Source organism: Danio rerio, chromosome 20 (genome assembly GCF_052040795.2).
Source record: "Danio rerio strain M-AB ecotype USA chromosome 20, GRCz13ab, whole genome shotgun sequence".
In the NCBI taxonomy this organism is placed as follows: Eukaryota; Metazoa; Chordata; class Actinopteri; order Cypriniformes; family Danionidae; genus Danio; species Danio rerio.
The window spans coordinates 3,910,001-3,926,467 of record NC_141040.1 but is presented as its reverse complement, the minus strand read 5'-3'; the positions used below and the strand labels follow the sequence as shown (position 1 = coordinate 3,926,467).

The 16,467-nt window shown below is 38.0% G+C and overlaps 1 protein-coding gene across 1 annotated transcript in view; it reads right to left on the bottom strand.

Moving 5' to 3' along the window:
• LOC101885478 (exostosin-1) overlaps positions 1-16,467 on the bottom strand; it is a 440,935-nt gene that overhangs the window by 14,306 nt on the left and 410,162 nt on the right. Inside the window, exon 9 of the mRNA XM_087297961.1 lies at positions 11,752-11,841. Coding sequence (XP_087154087.1) covers positions 11,752-11,841 — 90 coding nt within the window. The remainder of the gene's footprint in view (positions 1-11,751; positions 11,842-16,467) is intronic.

The following is a 16,467-nucleotide window of genomic DNA, read 5'->3' as shown; positions in this document are numbered from 1 at the left end:
ATTTTAAAACATGTTGTGGGCCACTTTTGGCAAATTTTCAGCACAGTAAACTGGCCAATGCAGCCGTTAGCCAATAGTGGCCCAGAGAAATATGGAAAATGTGGCCCAGTTATCTTAAAACATATGTGGGCCACTTTCGCTGAATATTCGGCACAGTAAGCTATGGCTAATGTGTATTTGAGCCTATAGTGTTCTAGAGAAGATATGGCAAATGTGGCCCAGTTATCCTAAAACAAACGTGGGCCAATTTTGGCAAACATTTGGCACAGTTAGCTCTGGCTAATGTGACTGTGGACCAGAATAGGGTCAGTTCTGGTTCATTTGGTTGAATTCTGGCTAATATGTGGTATTGCTTTGGCTTATTTGTCTCCTAGATCTGACAAACAGGAGCGGACTGCCCTAGAGCCATCATTTCATTCAGTATGTGGTCCAGATGTAAGTGTCTGGTGTGGGCCGGATCTGGGCCAGAATAAAAGCAAACTGTGGCCCAGAATAGGGTCAGTTCTGGTTCATTTAGTTGAATTCTGGTTAATATGTGGTATTGCTTTGACTTATTTGTGGCCCAGATTTGTCAAACAGGAGCGGACCGCCCAAGAGCCATCATTTCATTCAGTATGTGGTCCAGATGTAAGTGTCTGGTGTGGGCCGGATCTGGGCCAGAATAAAAGCAAACTGTGGCCCAGAATAGGGTCAGTTCTGGTCCATTTAGTTGAATTCTGGTTGATATGTGGTATTGCTTTGACTTATTTGTGGCCCAGATTTGTCAAACAGGAGCGGACCGCCCAAGAGCCATCATTTCATTTAGTATGCGGAGATGTAAGTGTCTTGTGTGGGCTGAACTTGAGCCACATGAATTTTGCTAGCTGTGTAAGAACAAAGACAAGGCATTCATTGTCATTCATCTTCTGATAAAACCACTGCGAACACATTGCTTAAGCTCATCACAAGATAAAAGTCGTAGAATTAACAAAAAGCGACATTAGCTTGCTTGATACTCTTAAAAAAATGAAAACAAGCTCCCTTCCAGTCAGATAAATCATCAAAAGAGCCAATGAGAGCTTTTTCTAACTCAGCTCTTTATTTAGCCTTGGAATTGAGTGCATTCAGACATGCTTCAGCATCAACACATCTGACTAGTATGGGATGAGAACAGTCGTCCCTCTCTGTCAAAGTCAGCATGTGCACATATCACAAAAAAATGAACCCTCAAATCAGAGGAAAAGGTTGCAAACGTCCCCCCTTAATGTTATAATAGATTAATCGCCGCATTAGTCACAGACTCAAAGCCAGATTTATGACATCATGCAAATAATGTGGCCTTAAGGAATTACGTGCATCGTTCCGGCAATGCATCGTAGGCGACACACTGAAATTCGCTCCATTCATTATGCGTACCAGACCTTGATTATGGATCTGAGTGAGAGGGAAAGATGAATGGCATGTGAAGTCACGGCTGCTTGGTCCGAGGAGAACAGCGATTCACGATCAAGGCTCACAAATGAGTTTAACTAATTGCCTAGCAATCATTTAGAACAACCCCAAAGGCTGTATGTCAAAGCGAGTGTTCAATGCGCAGCTGCAGGTTTAGGGTATTTTAAACTATGCAGATTTCTGAAGCGTTCCACACATCACATGTAGGAATACACTACTTTTTTGAGGTAATTAACAGCTTACAGGTTTTTTTTCCATTATTGTAGTTCATTTTCACTTAATATTCAATTGACAATTAAATTTTTCTGATGTTGGTATTTTTAAAATTTCTGTTGATAAATGCAACACATTTTCACAACCAATTTGAACCACATGCCGAATCTGTGTAGGGAATCAGAAATACAGATGTGGCTACTGATATTGCGCGAGTGAATGAACGTGACCAAATGCAGTGCTGCAGTGCTGCAGTGCTGCGCGGCACAGCACAAAATGGTCTAACACAAGAAAGACATGACTAGCAAGGGGCAGTTATTTAACATAGTGAACATACTGAACTGATATACCAACGCAATCTCACGGCAATTCGTAACTTTTTGATTTAGTGGCTAATTCGTATGAATTTGTACGATCTAATTCGTACTGTTTAGTACGATTTGCTCATCATCCAATGACGGTTGGGGTTAGGGGTTGGGGTTCCTTTTTAAAACTGTACATTTTCATACGACTGAATTCGTACGAATTAGCCACTAAACTGACAAAACGTAAAATACTTACGTTTTTTACTTGCGTGCTCCATTAATTTTATGATCACACTCGCCGGTAAACCAATACCACTCAGATCCCAATCCAACATAAATTTTCCTAGTAGGCTAACCCTAATTTTTTTGTAACTAAAAAAAATCTTATGTAACTGTCTAAAATAAAAGCCCATTTATAAAACAAGTTTCTCTTTGAAAGTGGTGTTCTTTCTTGTGCTTTTTTTCTTAATAATATTTTTAATTATAAAAAATATAAAATTTTAATTATTTAATATTTTTTCTTATAATTTTCTTTTTTTAAATAATATTTTTATAGACCTAAGTGATTAAGACAAAAATCGGTTACGTTAAAATCACCCGCCCCAAAGCACGAGATCCCGTCACATCGTTATTAATCAGGTTTCATCGCAGGGGAAGGAACTGCCAACTTATCCAGCATATGTTTTACACAGCGGATGCCCTTCCAGCTGCAACCCATCACTGGGAAACACCCTTACACTCTCATTCACAAACACACTACGGCCAATTTAGTTTATTCAATTCACCTATACTGTATATCTTTGGACTGTGAGGGAAACCGGAGCGCCGGGAGGAACATGCAAACTCCACACAGAATCGCCACTTGAACCAGTGACCTCCTTGTTGTGAGGTGACAGTTCTAACCACTGAGCCACCATGCCACCCTCAAGAATTGTGTTGTTTTAAATAATTTTATTATATAATTTTATTATTAATTTTATAAGTAGTTTGAACAAGCAGCAGCAGCAACAATACTTTATTGAGGGAAAAGTCATAAGTCGGCAATAAAGGGTGATTCCAATATAAATATACAACAGGATGAAGACACAAATTCACCTGCGCATGCAAGCACTAGATCGATGCTGTAATTTATATTACTCTGTCATTGTACAATAACAATTATTACCCTTTCTGGTCAATTCTTCAGGCCATTAACTGCAGCACAGGCATCATAACCCGTGGGCTCTGCCGTGCCGCTGTTATGCTACACATGTGCCTGCAGTCTAATGATGCTTGGCTCACAGAAAAAAGAAAAAAAAAAACCTCAACATTACATTTCCCATTTTAATAAGCCAGTTAATGAGTCGAAGCAATGCAATTATCAATTCTGTGGAGCCACAGTCTTAAAAAATGAAACTACTGCTAAATATGCCGGATTCTCACATTCTCAGCACTTTTCAATTAAAACCCTCTCAAACGCTTAAAGGGCAATTACTGGGTCAGATTACCACGCAAAACGAGCGGAGGCATCTCTCCAAATGTTGCTGGATGTGTCTAAAGCCACAAGAGCTTTCTCGCCGAAACCGAGACTCGTTAAACTTTTTTGCACTCTGGTTCTGTAATCTTGTACAGCTATAAAAGTTAAGTGGATATTCTGGCCAGGCAGACGTAAAGATGTACTGGGGGCAGTTAATAAAACATCAGCGTGCTGAATTATGAATCGCAGGTTTCAAACATATGCAATGAATTTAAGAAATTAGAAGCTTTTCTTGCTTTTCCGATTGGGGAAATTCTCACTGAGACACTTAAAGTAATGATGGAAACACTGATGAAAATAATAACTAATAAACTAATAATAATTAGTTTTAATAGCAAATTATTAGGTAGAAAAAAAGGCAAATAACACACCAAATTAAACAAAATTTGCAGTAAAAAAAAATCTTACTCCTACTACTTGTTTCCTCCCACAAGTCCAAAGACATGCAGTACAGGGGGATTGGGTGAACTAAATTGTCCGTAGTGTATGAGTGTGAATGAGTGTGTATGGATGTTTCCCAGAGATGGAAGGGCATCCGCTGCCTAAAAAACATATGCTGGATAAGTTGGTGGTTCATTCCGCTGTGGTGACCCCAGAATAATAAAGGGACTAAGCCGAAAATAAAATTAATGAATGTAAATCTTATTAAAATGTTATTTGCAGCAGGGAAAGTGAGTTATTATACAATATTGTTGTATAACCTTAGCAACAAATTACCACAGCAAATTAATTCTAGTACTTACCTATGGTTCAAAAGCACTATCCTGGGTCATTTATATGGATACACCTTAATAAAATGGGAATGGTTGATGATACTAACGTCCTGTTTGTGGCACATTAGTATATGTGAGGGGGAAAACATTTCAAGATGGGTGGTGACCATGGTGGCCATTTGTGTGAAGACCCTGCTGAAAAATCCAGCTTAAACCAGCCTAGGCTGGTTGGCTGGTTTTAGCTGGTTGACCAGCCTGGTTTTAGAGGGGTTTTGGCCATTTCCAGGCTGGTTTCCAGCCATTTCCAGCCTGGTCTTAGCTGATCAGGCTGGGAGATGACCAGGTAAAACCAGCTTGACCAGCCTAGCCAGGCAAGGAGTCCAGCCAAAACCAGCTATGTCCAGCTTAAACCAGGCTGGTCAAGCTGGTTTTGGCTGGATTCAGCTGGTCATTTTCCAGCCTGACCAGCTAAGACCAGGCTGGAAATGGCTGGAAACCAGCCTGGAAATAGCCAAAACCCCTTTAAAACCAGGCTGGTCAACCAGCTAAAACCAGCCAACCAGCCTAGGCTGGTTTAAGCTGGATCTTTCAGCAGGGTCTTCACACACTGATAGCAGCACCGCAGAAGAAATGCCAGCACAGGCTTCCGGTATCCGTAGTTTCAGGTGCTGCACATCTTGTATCTTCACACCATAGACAACAGCAGATGACCCCAAAGATAAAAGTCTTAAGGGATCAGATTGGGAGACACCTACACAATTGCAGACGATCCCAAAGATAAAAGTCTAAGGGGATCAGATCGGGAGACCTTGGGGGGCCATTCAACTGGCCCACGACGTCCAGTCCACTTTGCAGGAAACTCTTCATCTAGGGATGCTCGGACCTGACACCCATAATGTGGTGGTGCACCATCTTGCTGGAAAAACTCAGGGAACGTGCCAGCTTCAGTGCATACAGAGGGAAACACATCATCATGTAGCATTTTAAAATATCCAGTGGCCTTGAGGTTTCCATTGATGAAGAATGGCCCCACTATCTTTGTTGTCTGTGGTGTGAAGATACAAGACGTGCAGCACCTGAAACTACGGATGCTGGAAGCCTGTGCTGGCATTTCTCCTGCGGTGTAGCTATCAGTGTGTGAAGAGTGGGAGATGCTCAGTTTGAACTGCAGCAGATTGTCTTGACTATGATTAAAAACAGCGTTAACGAGCAGTTGGACAGGTGTACCTAATAAAGTGGCCGGTGAGTGTAAATTAATATAGCTTTTTAATGTACTTTTTTGCTTGTAATTCCTCATTTAGACAAGCATTACAACTATTTATTTTATAATTCCACCATTACATTTCGTTTCATGCAAAAAAATAAGTATATAAAACTGCAGCATTAAAGAGGATCAACGAAATATTTCAGTCCATCCTCAGTACATTAACAGCACATTCCATAACAAGATTAATTCCCACAAACCCCTGCCTAGGAATTCACAAACGAGCTTCATATTCCTACATACTTTGCCAGGAACGCTGGCCAAAAATGTGCTTCTTTTGTTTTTAACCAGACAACACCCTCAAACCCGGCAAAAATGCAAAGAGAGAATTATCTCTCTTGGCAACAAATCCGTCCTGCCCCTTGGATCATCTTTGCCATAATCAAACCTAGGTGGGCAACACCATAATCGTCACATCGCCCTGTCTGTTCTGAGAATAAATAAATCCCAGACTTCTTTACACCGCCTGAAACGTCGATGCCAGATGGTGCAGACATGTTTTCTCAACTGGCACCGCAGCCACACAGATTTGCATATCGCTGCTCCAGCAATGATAGTTGTTAACTACACATTTATAATCCTTTAAACAATAATTACTCCAGATTCGGCCAATTTGCTGGAAGACAGGATTCTCTTTCAGGCCTTTGAAACACTAAACTACAGCATGCATCTAAATCTCTGAAAGAGTATTTCCCTAAACCAGTGGTTTACTTTTTTTCACCAAGTACCACCTCAGAAAAAAGCTACAGCTACAGCAGTGCACATTTCGAAAACGAGTCATATTCGTAATTATATTTATACAATTTTTGATAAATTTTAAAATATTTTTTGCATGTACATATGACATATTTGTAAAACTTTTTGAAATCTAAACATTAACTTGTATGTAGATTGCTAAGGAACCAATGTAATCTCACGGCAATTCGTAACTTTTTGGTTTAGTGGCTAATTCGTATGAATTCGTACGATCTAATTCGTACAATTTAGTACGATTTGCTCATCACCCAATGACGGTTGGAGTTAGGGGTGGGGTTAGGTGCCATGCCTCCTTTTTAAAATCGTACATTTTTGTACAACTGAACTCCTACGAATTTGTTCGAATCAGCCACTAAACTGACAAAACGTATAATACTTATGTTTCCTCGTGAGATCAGGCTGAGGGAACCCATTTTTCTCAGAGGATGTCAAGCTGACATAACTTTGTTTCACTCTGGTACAAGTTTTATTTATGGGGAAAATTAAAAAGCACTGCAGTGTTTGGGTGTTCTGTGTTTGTCTGGGATAATTAGTCTACCGTAATTACATTTCATACAAAATATGAAGCTTCTTGTTACGTGACTCGCGATGTGGCATTCCGAAAAGTTAAGTTCGTACATAAATCGTACATTTTTGTACGACTGAACTCCTACGAATTCGTTCGAATCAGCCACTAAACTGACAAACTGTATAATACTTACGTTTCCTCGTGAGATCAGGCTGAGGGAACCCATTTTTCTCAGAGGATGTCAAGCTGACATAACTTTGTTTCACTCTGGTACAAGTTTTATTTATGGAGAAAATTAAAAAGCACTGCAGTGTCTGGGTGTTCTGTGTTTGTCTGGGATAATTAGTCTACCGTAATTACATTTCATACAAAATATGAAGCTTTTTGTTTCGTGACTCGCGATGTGGCATTCCAAAAAGTTAAGTTCAACTAGGTATGACTGGAATACGCAAGAGCATCGTACTGCTTACGCCTTCATTATAACTATGCCCACATGGAATCTGCAGGCGCAGAATTCCGCAGATTTTCCGCAGAATTTTGCATATTTCTGCAAATTTTTAGCCCATTATTAAATCTGTTTATTTACTTGAGTAAATATGTAAATCTAAATTTATTCAGTTTTTATTTAGTAATCTATTACTTTTTATTTAATATATTAAGGTTTTAGTTATGATACTCCGCTGGATACTCCCAAAATAATTTAGCAGAAATCCGCAGATTTTTACCAAAATTCTCTGCAGAAATTGCAAAAAATGTCCGCAGATTCTGTCTGGCCCTGCTTATAACTAATGATCTTGCGGTTGGAAATGACACGATATGTGAACAGCCGCCATCATTTGCGATGTACAGCAGTTGATCTTTTTCTTGCACATTCATGCTGGATTTACCTGATTTGTTGACAAATGGGTTGCGCATCTATTCGTTGGGAGTTTTTACTCATTTTGCTAGCCTGTGGGTTAAATTTTGGCGCTCAAGTGATCGAGATGTAACAAGAGAATACGGTAATTTTTAAAATAAAATAATTTTTTTAAATAAATGATCGTTCAGAAATACAAACGGCTGAAGTGTAAGGTCGGTGCAATGAAAAGTACACATTTGCAAACCTACCTAAAGTTACAAACAATGATGCTGATGAGACCGATCATGTGGTGAATGTTGGTCTTGTGTTGAGCTCAACGAGCCTTACATCTAAAAATAGAGCAAGAGTGTTCCTAAGTGACATCGCTTTGACTTACACGCTGAAAATGGCGGACGTGAAACGACAAACTGAGGATATGGTGATGCGCACCTATCAATGAATAGTGGTGTGCGGGGGGACAGCACTGCTACGTCAAGTTTCGGTCGCTATGAAAACCGCTCGAACTAATCCACCATTTTTATGTTGTTAAATTGAAAAAAAAGGACTGGGTGGGTTTATATCACCCCAATATAACGGTCTATACACTATACCTACACACATGTCTGTCCAAACAGCTTGAAAAGTAGATTTTTCAACAAAGGTGCCATTTATACTGCATCTTGTTCGTTTCCTTTCAATTCCACTGGGTTGGTGTATACAGCCCTGGTCTGTGTGTGTGCGCGCGTGTGCGTTTCTTAGCAACAAACCTGCATAAACGTCGTTGTCCGTAGCCACTAAATCAAAAAGTTACAAATTGCCATGAGATTGCATTGCACTCTCCGCTCACATCATTCAAAACAAAAGGTCCACATTGTCCCCCGATTATGTCAACAGACTGGACTGTCTTAGCAACTAGATAAATGTAAAGGAGGACAAAGCAAAATTGTTTCTACTTTATAATTAATGTTGTCAACTCACAGCAACACAACTTTACAATGAGTGCAATTGTTTGTATTCAATACTTATTGTTATTATAATTTTCCATTTTCCATGTCTGTAATGCCTGTATTTTGGGATTTTTTTGCAGTCAACTTAAAATCCAACTTGGAAATCAATTTAGTCTTTTTTGGCATTGATTGTTTTGAAATTCAAATGGCATTAACATGCCTGTGTTTTATTTTCTGTAATAAATATTGCTGTCAAGCCAGGATCTTGATGGTTTATTGTGGGTTATGTTGTTTACATAAAGAAATCTGTGTTACAAGTTAAACAAAAATTCTAACAAACAATTATATTTTGAATTTAAAAAAAAGATTTTGTCTTGCGTTTACATAAATTTTACATTTGAATAACCAAAATTATAAGTTTCAGTCTTTTAAATGTGATTAATCGTGATTAAAAAAAAAAAAGTGTGATTAATTAGTTAATTTTTTTTTATCGATTGACAGCACTAACATATAACTAACATACATATATATATATATATATATATATATATATATATATATATATATATATATATATATATATATATATATATATATATATACATCATATTGTTATAGAAATAAACTTAAAATTCAATTTTAATAATGATTAATAATGTTTGTGTTTTTAGTGCAGTCAATTAATTTTGATACATATACATTACATAAATTATAATGGTAACACTTTACAACAAGGTTCATTAGTTAATGCATTTACTAACATGAACTAATCATGAACAACACTTGTACAGCATTTATTAATCATAATTGAACATTTACTAATGCATTATTAACATTCAAGTCCATTCTTGTTAACATTAGGTAATGCACCATGAGTTAACATGAACTAACAATGAACTACTGTATTTTCATCAACTAACGTTTATTAGCATGACTAAATACTGTAGTAAATGTATTGTTCACTGTTTGTACATGTTAGTAAATGCATTACTTAACATTAACTAATGAACCTTATTGTAAAGTGTGACCATTATAACTATACAATCAGCTTTTATAGGAGAAACCTAAAATATTAAACCAAATAAAAATTGAAGCATTTATTGAGAATTACTTAGGCCTGTTACTCACTAGAATTACGAGACAGACACCAGTTTACATGTTTTTTTTATTTTTTATTTCAGAGTCTCTTTTTCTAAATCTACGTCTTCCTCTTTGTCTAGCACATATCATTGTCTGATTAGATTATACAGCTGAGAGCAATTAAAAATGAGCCCAGCAGGCTGCTGATGCTGCAGTGTGCAAATATCATCTCTTCTCTCAGGGAAAGTGAAGACAGAGAACTGACATTAACAAAATGCAGTACAAACACAAAATAAGCCAGCAGCGGACAATACAAGCAGCATCACAAATACCACCGAACAACAACAACAAAGGTAATATAATGAGACGAAAAAGGACAGGACAAAATGAGGAAAGCGAGAGAGTGAATGCTTATATGTGACTGAGAAAAACATAGCTGAACTATGAACATTAACTTTTCTACGTGTTAAAATCTAAATCACAGTACATTGAAATGTATTATGTTCTGTTCGTAATAATACATATATAATTAATTATATTATTTAATGTACATTTTTTTAGAGAGGTTTTGGGCATTTCCAGCCTGGTTTCCAGCCATTTCCAGCCTGGTCTTAGCTGGTCAGGCAAATGGAAAATGACCAGCTAAATCCAGCTAAAACCAGCTTGACCAGCCTGGTTTAAGCTGGACATAGCTGGTTTTGGCTGGGCTCCCAGCCTGGTTTGGCTGGTCAAGCTGGTTTTAGCTGGTCATCTCCCAGCCTGACTAGCTAAGACCAGACTGGAAACGGCTGGAAACCAGCCTGGAAATGGCTAAAACCCCTCTAAAACCAGCCTGGTCAACCAGTTAAAACCAGCCAATCAGCCTAGGCTGGTTTAAGCTGGATTTTTCAGTAGGGAAACTAATACATTATAACTTGTCTTTGTCATTTTCATGGCAACTTGACATTACCAGGACAACATAAATTGTCATAAACATGTCATAAACAAGATTGCTGTAAGGCTATTATTAAAGGAAGATTAACATTTTTCTGATCACTATTTTAAATGGAACAAACTGAATTTGTTAGTAAAATATGTCAATAGTCTGTTAAATATTTTCATCATGGCATCATTCATATTTAATGACATTTTGAATAATAACAAATCATAATTTGATTAATGCCACTGTAGTTGGGGTCATGAAAAAATATAGATTAATGATGCTGTTATAGTATTCAGGATGCACTTATAATGGCCTCATGGCTGATATGTTTATGACAGATTTATGACATGTTGTCTTGGTAATGTCAAGTTGTTTAACAAAGACATCTCAAATAATAGCTGTGTTTCCATCCAAAAATGCAAATAAAATTTCTGTGCAAAACTAAAATATTGCCTAAAAGACGTGCGAATAAAGCAGCATTTCTATCTAACGAGTCAGAGAGAGCACTTCCTGATAAACTGACGCCAAATATCAACAGTAAAAACGGAATTTGCTGCGATAAAAGAAGCTGCGTGAATCTTCTCTTCATTTAATAAATGACTTGCACCTCAGAAGACAATGTTGACATGCAATGAATGCATTTGAAGCCGAAAGATGCAGACGCAGATGCTCATGACGCTCTTCGGTAGGTAAATAATAATATAATAACTAATATTGAAATGGTTACAGCATTTTAGAATGACCAAAACAACATTTAAGATGTTTTACAATGTGCTCAGCCTGCTGGTTTGTGCACTCACACACTTTTTTACCGTCACATGATCACATGGCCTTTTTTAATGTGCATACTGAAATTTGTTCGGTAAAAGTGTTTTCATCATAGTGTACGTGCATCTTTACTTATCAAATAAAACGTTTAACCTACTCAGGAATGTGCATATGTTTTTTTATGCGCATTTTTTAAATTAATGCGCATCTTGGCATTTCCATCAACCACTTTTTTATGTGCATATGCAAATTGGTGGATGGAAACATAGCCAATGTCACCTTTGCATTTAAAATGACATAACTGTGCGAAAGACACTTAATGACATGACATTCATATTTGTGATAGTGTTATGATGATTTATAAAGGTTTCATGACAGTTTTATTAATGCTTTCTTCAAGTAAAGTGTTCAGTCTTCATTCACTGACTAACAGAAATAACAATACCCGAGCATAACATTTACAGTAATGAATAAAAGTGTGATCTCTCACCTCATTGGTGGACAAAACGGAATCCTCATCCAGACTGAGAACTGCGTCTGTTTTGATTGCTTGATGAGGGCAAAAACGTCCACTCATTGTCTGAGGGGGAACAGAAAGTGACGTTAATCATTTTCAGCACACATTTTTTAACAAAACTACCTCATTTTTATCAATTAAAATTAAGTCTTAATTTTATTAACATAAATATCTTTGTATATGGCTTCAAAATGTGCTTGTAACGCGAGTGAAAACCATAATTGTGCACGCTCTGACCTATTTATCAATATTGTTGATAGAAAAATACAAAAATGTGGCCAAAAATTCATATTTATTCATATTCAAATGTTTATTAGATGAATAGGCGCTTACATTCAGAAGGGTTGAGTATCGTTTGGGGTTATTTGGATACCTGTGCTAAATCAACACTTTTAAAACGATACCAGTGCCAAAGTGGTCCCTGTACTGATACTCTTGAGCCACATAATTATGCTGGATGACTCTAGAAAAATGTTTTATTTGACAACATCTTTTAAAAAATAATTTGAATAAAGCAATATAATTAAAGTTTAAAGAAAACATCAATTCATATTTTGGTCCCACTTTATATTAAGTGTCCTTAACTACTATGTACTTACATCAAAAAATAAACACAATGTACTTACTGTGTTTATAATGTATTTGAGAACACTTGTGGTGCTTTTGAGTTGGGAAAGAGGTTGGGTTATGGACAGGTTTGGTGGTGTGGGTAGGTTTAAGGGTGGGTTAAGGTGTAAGGGATGGTCAACAGTGTATTTACAAATGTAGTTACAAAAGTTATTTACAGATGTAAATACATACATGTATTTAATCAAGCATAAGTACACAGTAAATACATATTTACATAATAAGTACATTGTAACAAACTATTAATTCCTGTGTAAGTACATATTAGTTATGACCACAATATAAAGTGGGACCCATATTTTTAATAAAATTTCAGAAAATGTGAAAATATCTGAAAAATAACAATGCTTTAGTAATGAAGTCCTTGTCAATCATTGCCTCCATCCTCTGTAACATCTGCGTCTTATCTGCTCATCAAGTCAAAGTCACAATAGTTGAACATCTGCCAACAATCCGCCAATAATTTACACCTTGTGATAGAAAAAAAGTGCCTAGTGAAACTTTTATGTTACTTAAGGGGCTCTATTTTGATGATCCATGCGCAAAGTGCAAAGCGCAGGGCGCAAACGCATTCAGAGCGTGTCAGAATCCACTTTTGCTAATATAAGGATGGAAAAATTTGCTTTGCGCTGTGGCGCATGGTCTAAAAGGATTGAGCTTATTTTCTTTATGAGTTATAGTTGTGTTTTGAGAATAAACCAATCAGAGTCTCATCTCCCATTTCCTTTAAGAGGCAGTTGCGTTGCGCCATTGCGCATTTGCTATTTACATGATGTGAAGTAAGTGTAAGTGGAAAAACTGAGCATTTCACTAGCAAGAAAACAATTAAACAGAGCATCTACCGCGGGAGAATGAGAGATGCCTTCCGCATGGGAGTCGGTTGCTCTAACACGGAGGCTAAAAACCATGGCCTCTAGTGTCTATCGCTAGATCACCTTTAGAGGACAGAGGAGTGAGGTTTACCTGCACAGCACACACTAGCTGGCCTCCTTTACATCTACATTTCTACAGCCTGCAGTAGTATTTTGTGGTAGTTCTTTACCGTTAAAGTCACAACCAGTTTTACAGTGTACAATACATTTTTGACATTAGCACCCATTTTAAATTCAGACATCTTGCGAGACAGTTTTTTGAGACAGCAAAAGAGATGCTGGGCATCGGATTTGGTCTTCAGAGATTTTACCAAGCTTCGCTAATGAAACTGTTTAAACTGCCAAGCCATCGAGAGGACGACTGACCCCAGAACTCTGTCATACTCTCATGTTTAGCGAAAACTGTGACTTTGATAGCAGTGAGAGAGAGCAGAAAGGCTGTGTTTTTCCCATCACTTCCTCTGCGATTAGACATTTATCACTGCCACAGGATACCAGAGAGATGATGGTACAACAACTTGGAGAAATTCCATCCCCACAGCATCAAACTGTGTTGACAAATATTAGATTCTGTCCGCAAATGTACGGCTGCGGCAACATCTTCCCACCAAAATGTTAGATAAAAATCTCCACAGCAGGTTTATTTTGCCCGTTCCCTTTACCTGATAACATCAGAAGATAGACTCAATCCTGTTACTATCCATAGATCTTCATGCTGTTACAAACCTTTATGACTTTCCTCTGTGGAACAGAAGGTATGTTGTAGATTTACAGAAACCAAACATTCATTCATTCATTTTCTTTTCGGCTTAGTCTCTTTATTAATCCAGGGTCGCCACAGCAGAATGAACTGGCACAATTTTACGCAGCAGATGCCTTTCCAGCTGCAACCCATCTCTGGGAAACATCCACACACACTCAAACACTACGGACAATTTAGCCTACCCAATTCACCCGTGCTGCATGTCTTTGGATTGTAGGGGAAACCGGAGCACCCGGAGGAAACCGGAGCAAACGCAGGAAGAACATGCAAACTCCACACAGAAATGCCAACTGACCCAGCCGAGGCATGAACCAGTGACCTTCTTGCTGTGAGGTGACTGAACTACCTACTGCGCCACCGCGTCGCTACTTTTTATACTTAAAGTTATTGATTGTAATGGTTTTGTATTTGTGCTAGTGTGTTAGTACCTCCGACTTAATTCACTTGGATATGATACATAGTAAATAGGCTCATCCAAGTTTGCTGTGCATGTGGCTTGGAAGAAGCATGCGAAATCAAGTCAAAGTTGTAGTCGCATTTAAAACTTATTGAAGGCAAGCCTGAATTGATAAGCCTAAAATCATGACTACTCCCACAATGGCAGTATGCTGGGAAAGAGACCAAAAGCTGCTATTTGATTCGCTAAGACATGCTTCACATGACCAACTTAGCTCGACAAGTTTTCCAATAATAAATAATACAGATCGTTTCATCAGCCCCATACTAAAAATATCTTTAGTCCCACTTGTAAACCAAGACATCAACAAGACATCAGATTGATGTTGTACTTCATTGTCAGGGGGGATGTTGCATTTTTGTTTGGAAATGAAAATAGGATTAACCCATCAGAACCCAACATCAGGTTGACGTCAATCTCCAAAGTCCAACCTAAAATCAACCAAATATCAACACGTAATGATGTTATAGCTTAACATTGTGTGGATGTTACCACTATGATGTCTATCAGAGGTTAGATTTTGGTTGCCATACCTGACAAAAGACGTCAATATGACGTTGGTTTAAGGGTGCTTTCACACTTGGTTAATTTGCCTGGGCCATACTCAAGTTCGATTATTATTCAAGTGTTTATACTGTCTTTTTTCCTTCTGAACCCCGCTTGCGTCATCGAGCTGCTGTTTTGTTTACAGCCATTGCTAGCTGAGAGTCACGACAGCAAGCGCCCAAATGGAAAGATGTCCGCACATTGTTGTCATTCTGCTTTAACTGAAGCTGTTGATTTTGGACATACAGAAAGCGACTCGTGTCCATCTGCCGCAAAAATATTATCAACATTCAGAACATCACACAGAGTCTGCAGAAGCTGTTTGTTGAGGAGACAAGCAGACATCCAATGTATCACTGTGTTTGCCCTGGCTCCCAAACGTGTCACCAAGGTGTGAAATGTGACAAAGACACACACACACACACACACACACACACACACACACGGACGAACGTTATGAAAATTATAGTTTGTTGCACAGTTGGCGGTTCACTTCCCTGATTTGAACCGTACCAGAGTTTGCATGAACTGTACCCCAGACCACCTCTTTCAGACGGACTCCGGTACTGTTCACGGGTGCGCACCCGAGTTCAGAAGACACGTTCACACTAGCTAAACATACTGTACTATGACGTCAAACGAACCCAGATGCGGACCAAAAGTGCTAGAGTGAAAGCACCCTAAGATGTTGGCTTGACATTGGATTTTAGTCACTTTCCAACACAAGCTAAAATCAACCAAATATCAATGTCATTTGATATCAATGTTGTCTTTAGTCGCTGGCTAGACATTGAATTTTGGTCACCTGATGTCACAACCTAAATCTAACATAATATTAAACGTCTTATGATGTTGCGTTCCCGCTGGGATACCGGACTCCAGCTGCAATGAGATTCAAGAAAACTCCAGTATGGTTTACTTCATATGTGAACACACTGCACCGAATGAGCCACTATTGATCATGTATCAGTTAATATAACAGTGTATTTAATGCGTTTACTCACTCGCTGACACACAAAGCGATTGTTGATCTAATTTCAGCTCAACTTTAGCAGAAAACACATCCCTTTCAACTTTTACATTACAAATTATGATAAATAAACACATATGTCACTCAGATCACATGGTTTTGCATATAGAAATTTAAGATAAACAATACAGGCTAATCACATATTTAAAATACAAGTTCGTGTTTAGATTTTAAAGATATCACGTGTGCAGAGTTATTGAAGTTTGTCCTGCGCGCTTGCAGTTTTTTTTAGTTACTTCTTTGGTTTGGTGCGTTAATCTGATCGTTAATATTATTCAAAAGAAGGTAATGATTTGCACTCAATTACTTCGTACTGAGGAACTGTAACACTGAGGAAGGCTTTGTGCCGAAACGTCTGTTTGTCTGTTATCACCCGTAAAATGTAAGAAAAAGT